The following is a 6,415-nucleotide window of genomic DNA, read 5'->3' as shown; positions in this document are numbered from 1 at the left end:
AACTTACGATTGCACACATCCCGTAATCTCATGTACTCTACGTATTTGAAGGTTACTCACATTGCCGGTTGGCCGTTGGATACCTGAATACGTTCTATGCAAAAAAGAAAAAGATACCTGAATACGTATTGACGCTATGTATAGCTGCGGGTATTCATATTATCATATACATACGCACGCGAGCTTGCTGGCCAACCGACACATCCGAATACGTACACGTATAGTGCAACGTAGAAAGTATAGGCCACGCCAAGAGCCTTGTTACGTGCATGGCAAAATTGATGCATGCATGCAGTACGTAGGACACCATACCAGCTGCCATGCATGCATGTGTTGGGCCAGGGAAAACATCAATTAGTTATGCATGTATCTGTGCACGTGTGTCCATATAATCTGCATTTAGAATTCATCCAAAAAATAAAAATTTATGTGAGTCCTTATAAATAATTAAAAAAAAAACTCATCGAACAAAATGTAACTCCCTCCGTCCCATAATATAAGAACGTTTTTGACACTAGTGTAGTGTCAAAAATGTTCTTATATTATGGGACAAAGAGAGTACATGTGAAGATATCATTTTTTGTGTAATATCATCACGTGATTCAGCTAATTAGATTTCACTCTATGATCTTTGGCTTCAATGTGTCTTGTGTCAAAGTTGTCATAAGTTCTCCCCTTCATGACCAAAACATAGTCTCTTATTGGTTACGTTATTCGTTGCAATGGGATTTTGTCAATGTATATGCTCATGTAGCATTACAAAATTTGGCTCCCGTGGCAAAGCACGAGCACATACCTAGTCAGTACGCAAACGAATATCCCATCGTATAAACAACACATTAGTCGGTCCTTTCATAACTCATTGTTTCATCAGGGGCAACAAGTACAAGCGTAGCACATCCGCGGCCAATTGTTCGCATATGCTTGGTAAAACCATCCAGTATTTTAGTGCACATTCCATAAAAAAACACGTACGAAGGAAATAGAATTAAGATCGGAGTAGGCTGTTACAATTATCTTCTTTAAGCATTCATGAACATATATAGGTTACAAGTAATTTAAAACACACCCTATATATATTCTCTACACAGTTAATTCTTTTCAAATATATCTCCCGTCCAGCATGGTGTGTAGGGGAAAACACTTCCTACACACTGTACAAGTAACTTGCCCAAGTCTTGCACTTTCAAACTACTAAAATCAAAAGCAACTACCCTCGCTTGTGTCCGTAGGAAGACAATCTCTTTGTATGGATGAAATCCAAGGAAATGAAGCTCTCCCAAATTCATATCGTCAGATTCAACCTTCTCTTCAGCCGCAAGGATAATACCATTGTCGAAGTCCCATTCATAGTTATCTTGCGTTGGTGCTTCCTTAACATCTTCATCACAATCACCTTTCTGCAAGATCCACGGTCCTTGGTTTTCATCACGAGAAAACCAAGAAAATTTTGCCACCGCTGCCGCAAAGTTGATGTCATTCTTTAGCACCCACTCCCATTTACCACATGAGTCAGTAAGCGACCAAATCTGAAGTCCCCCCCAGATATCATTATAAATCAAAGTGCAGTACACCCCCTTCTTTGATTTCCCTAGATGAAGATTGGTAGAATCTTCCATTTTACTTCCTGTTGGCGATTTAATCACTTCATACGAACCGTCCGATAAAGTTATGCTGCAAACATATCAGATGGATGAAGATAAGATGCATGTTAAGAGATACTTACTAGTACTTGTGCTCGATAATGCAGCACATATTTGATATAACCAAACTTATAGAAGGAAATATCAACATTGAAAATCCAAAATTAAGTATCATCAGGTCCATCACAAAGTGTAAATTTATATTTTATTTATTAAATGATTTAGAATATGTAGTTTAGATTCTATACAAACTTGGTCAAACATAAACATGTTTGATTTTTTTCAACACTAAATATGCACTAGCTATGTTGTGAAACAGAGAGAGAGTAGTCCGATGAGATGAGTTTCATGTTGTAAAAACAAATAACATAATTGAAGTGATGACTAGGGCGTACCGTAAAATGGAGTCATTTTGACAATGCACATAGATGGCTCCTTTCCAGTAGACGGCGTAACGGTGTACAAAATCCCTATATGGCTCCATGTCGGCGATGGTCCCCGCAGCCTCTCCTCTGCGGGCCAACGACCTCTCCTCCCATCTCCATGTCCTTGAAGAGAAGACTTGTATTGCGTAGGCGGAGGGCGGCCACTCGGATTCCTCCGTGAATATTGTTGTTGGGCAATCAACAAGACCGTAGGGGACGCAAGGAATATGGAGCACGTCGTAGTGCGGCGACACGGTGGGGTCATAAATAAGGCAGATGTCGTCGTAGAAGTCCTCCATCCCGGTGCACCGGGGCGGGGGCGGAGGCAGACGCACCCATTGCTGAGTCGCCGGGTTGACCACGAGGTGGTTCCAAAGCAAGAGAAGCCCGTTGCAGTGATTCTCGATAAACGAACCCTCGTCGTTCTCGACATAACCAAGGCTTGCGTCCCCGATCCTGTGCTTTGTGAACGGGTTTGCGAAGAGCTTTGGTGGGTCCGGGCAAAGCTCCTCCATGAAGAAGATACCGTGGAACGAGAGCGGGAGGAGGTCCGTCCGCAGCAGGCGGTAGTCGTCGATGATGGCGCGCCAGGCTTTGCAGACACCACGGGACATGGCAAGGCTGCGCGGCGCGAGATAGCCGAGGACGCAAGCGAGGATGTCGGCGGGCAGCAGCTGCGCCGCCACCAGGTCCATGGGTTGATCGGTGCGTATGGCCCCTCCTTGCTCTCGGAGAGGTTTGGTATGGACGTACGAGAAGTATGGCCTTGCAACAGATATAGAGATCGATGGAGGGACTAGCCCGCCCTTTCAAAGAGATGCGTATTTATTTACTGTGTAGAGGAGAAGCGATGTTCCGTTATTGGGTTATATGAGTCCGAGTCGGGCTGGCCGTAGGCCGTGCGTGCGGGCTCCAAGCAGAACCTAATCCGAGCACAAGCTGCATCAACGAGTAGAGCGCGCGTGTACGTCGCGTCATGACTGGCTGGAGCGTGGAGGATGGATGCATGCCCACGACGTTTTGCTTATCTCTACTACTTAAAAAGTACGATAAAGTTCTCATTTCACTTTTTTTCCCGTCACCCCTTCGTCTAACCTTTCATATATACTTCCTCCGTTCCAAATTACTTGTCTTAAAAATGGATAAAAATGGATGTATCTATAACTAAAATACATCTAGATACATCCATTTCTGTGACAAGTAATTCCGAACGGAGGAAGTATATATGATAATCAATCATCTTAATTTACTTACCTTCTGAATCAATTACACTTTTATTTACTTACCAAACTTCTATTCAAAATATAAAGTAATTCACAGAAAGAATTTGATGAACATTCATTTACACAATCGCATTAATATTGATAAGTAAAACACAAGCTAACGTACTACTCCCTTCGTTCCATAATGTAAGACGTTTTTTGACACTATACTAGAGTCAAAAAACTGTCAAAAAACATCTTACATTATAGGACGAAGGGAGTAGAATATTTATATCTCGTTGTAACGCACATGCATGTTCTAGTATAAATTAAACACATGTACGAGACATACATCTCTCTCTCGGCGTCGTCGCGGAAGATGGTCCCTAATTTGAAGGCGGAGCCAGGCGCCGGCCGGCCGGTCGCGTCCCAATCAGGCCACAAGAAACCGTTGGATCTGTTAGAACAATTTGAGACGCATATTCGGTCTACTGAGGACCAAATAATCACATGAGTACGACATTGAGATTTGTTAATGAGGTATACCGACATGGCTACGTCCCAGGGCAATGACTACGAACACTCCTCTTGATGACACCGTCACCGGGCATCGACACACGCCTATGCTTTTATGTTGGCATATGTTACATAGTGTGTCTATCCCTAAATTATATAAGAGGTTTGGGGTACAAGTGTCCTACTCGAACACAACTCGTACCCTGTGTGCACACAATACGACTTCAAGTCTAACTATAACCTACCTTGTCCAAATAGTCGACACAATTCCAGCAGGATCTGACACAGTCGCTTCTTCAACCTTGTCCCGAACAAAAGAATGCACAGGGAAAAGAAAACAAAGCAGCGCCTCCCCTCACGCACGTCCACCACCGTCGACGCTGCTCACCAGCGCCACCGTCGCTTGTTCCCAGCATGGCCCTCCCCCCTGTACAGCGCCTCCCCTCACACACGTCCACCACGGTCGATGTTGCTCACCAACGTCATCGTCGTTATTTGAGACGAAGTGCATCTTGGTGGTTGGTTCCTGCTAGTTTTCCCACTTAAATGTAACTTCATTTTTATGTAAAAGGTAGAGATTGTCTGCCTTAATTGTTGTTCTGCGCATAACAACATACGTTGTTCCCTTTGTTATAGGTATGTTACTTGCCCGAGATTCGATCGTCGGTATCTCAATACCTAGTTCAATCTCGTTACCAGCAAGTCTCTTTACTCGTTCCATAATACATCATCTCGCAACTAACTCATTAGTTCCATTGCTTGTCAGGCTTAAGTGATGTGCATTACCGAGAGGGCCCAGAGATACCTCTCCGACAATCGGAGTGACAAATCCTAATCTCGAAATACGCCAACCCAACATGTACCTTTGGAGACACCTGTAGAGCTCCTTTATAATCACCCAGTTACATTGTGACGTTTGGTAGCACACAAAGTGTTCCTCCGGTAAACGGGAGTTGCATAATCTCATAGTCATAGGAACATGTATAAGTCATGAAGAAAGCAAATAGCAACATACTAAATGATCAAGTGCTAAGCTAACGGAATGGGTTAAGTCAATCACATCATTCTCCTAATGATGTGATCCTGTTAATTAAATGACAACACATGTCTATGGTTAGAAAACATAACCATCTTTGATCAACAAGCTAGTCAAGTAGAGGCATACTAGTGACACTCTATTTGTCTATGTATTCACACATGTATTATGTTTCTGGTTAATACAATTCTAGCATGAATAATAAACATTTATCGTGATATAAGGAAATAAATAATAACTTTATTATTGCCTCTAGGGCATATTTCCTTCACCAAGATGGGATCTCGTGGGTACAGAAGGTTGCGGCGGTGGAATTAGGTTTTTGGCTCCGTCTCTGATCGTTTGAGAGTACGTAGGTATATATAGGAGGAAGAAGTACATCGGTGGAGCTTCGTGGCCCCACGAGGGTGGGGGCGTGCCCTGGGGGGGGGGGGGGTAGGCGCGCCCCCCTACCTCGTGCCCACCTCGAAGCTTCCTTGGCGTAGGGTCCAAGTCTCTTGGGTCATATTCGGCGAGAAAATCACGTTCCCGAAGGTTTCATTCCGTTTGGACTCCGTTTGATATTCCGTTTCTTCGAAACTCTAAAATAGGCAAAAAAAACAGCAATTCTGGGTTGGGCCTCCTGTTAATAGGTTAGTCCCAAAAATAATATAAAAGTGGAAAATAAAGCCCAATATGGTCCAAAACAGTAGATAATATAGCATGGAGCAATCAAAAATTATAGATACATTGGAGGCGTATCAAGGGGCGGCGGCCATAGGGGAACCCTAGATGGGTTTGGGCACGCCCACCCCTAGGAAACTTACCCCCCAAGCCGGAAGGGGCGGCTTCCCTAGGGGAGGCGCCCCCACCTCTCCAGGTTAAGTGAGAGGGGTTGGGAGGGGCGCGCAGCCCCTTAGTGGGCTGGTGTGCCCCCTCCCCTTGGCCCATAAGGCCCCCAACGCTTGCCGTGGCCTCCGAAACACCTTTCGATCACGCTGGTCGTCATCCGATACTCCCAGAACAATTCCGGACTCCCATACCCTTCACCCAATATACCGATCTTCACCTCCGGACCATTCCGGAGTTCCTCGTCATGTCCAAGATCTCATCCGGGACTCCGAACAACCTTGGTAACCACATACTATTCCCATTACAACTCCAGCGTCACCGAACCTTAAGTGTGTAGACCTTACGGATTCGGGAACCATGCAGACATGACCGAGACACCTATCCGGCAAATAACCAATAGCGGTATCTGGATGCCCATATTGGCTCCCACATGTTCCACGATGATCTCTTCGGATCCACGATGTCGGGGATTCAATCAATCCCGTATACAATTCCCTTTGTCCATCGGTATGTTATTTGCCCGAGATTCGATCGTTGGTATCCCCATACCTCGTTCAATCTCGTTACCGGCAAGTCTCTTTACTCGTTCCGTAACGCATGATCCCGTGGCTAACTCCTTAGTCACATTGAGCTCATTGTGATGATGCATAACCGAGTGGGCCCAGAGATACCTCTCTGTCATACGGAGTGACAAATCCCAGTCTCGATTTGTGCCAACCCAGCAGACACTTTCGGAGATGCCTGTAGTGCATCTTTATAGCC

The 6,415-nt window shown here is 44.8% G+C and overlaps 1 protein-coding gene across 1 annotated transcript; it reads right to left on the bottom strand.

The window, feature by feature from the left end:
- Positions 1–1,091: 1,091 nt before the first annotated feature.
- Positions 1,092–2,763, bottom strand: LOC123089892 (uncharacterized). The gene is made up of 2 exons (XM_044511443.1): positions 2,039–2,763; positions 1,092–1,674 (listed from the first exon to the last, which is right to left on the bottom strand). Exons 1-2 carry the CDS (start codon positions 2,761–2,763, stop codon positions 1,092–1,094), a joined length of 1,308 nt encoding a protein of 435 aa, XP_044367378.1.
- Between the last annotated feature and the right edge of the window lie 3,652 nt (positions 2,764–6,415).

The sequence above is a fragment of the Triticum aestivum genome, chromosome 4B, assembly GCF_018294505.1.
Source record: "Triticum aestivum cultivar Chinese Spring chromosome 4B, IWGSC CS RefSeq v2.1, whole genome shotgun sequence".
In the NCBI taxonomy this organism is placed as follows: Eukaryota; Viridiplantae; Streptophyta; class Magnoliopsida; order Poales; family Poaceae; genus Triticum; species Triticum aestivum.
This window is presented reverse-complemented; position numbering and strand designations above follow the sequence as displayed.

Excerpts from the sequence above, each read along its gene's own strand:
- LOC123089892 (XM_044511443.1), bottom strand. The coding sequence starts at position 2,763 with ATGGACCTGGTGGCGGCGCAGCTGCTGCCCGCCGACATCCTCGCTTGC. Across the intron at positions 1,675-2,038 it reads CAAAATGACTCCATTTTACG|CATAACTTTATCGGACGGTT; the intron begins GTACGCCCTAGT and ends ATATGTTTGCAG.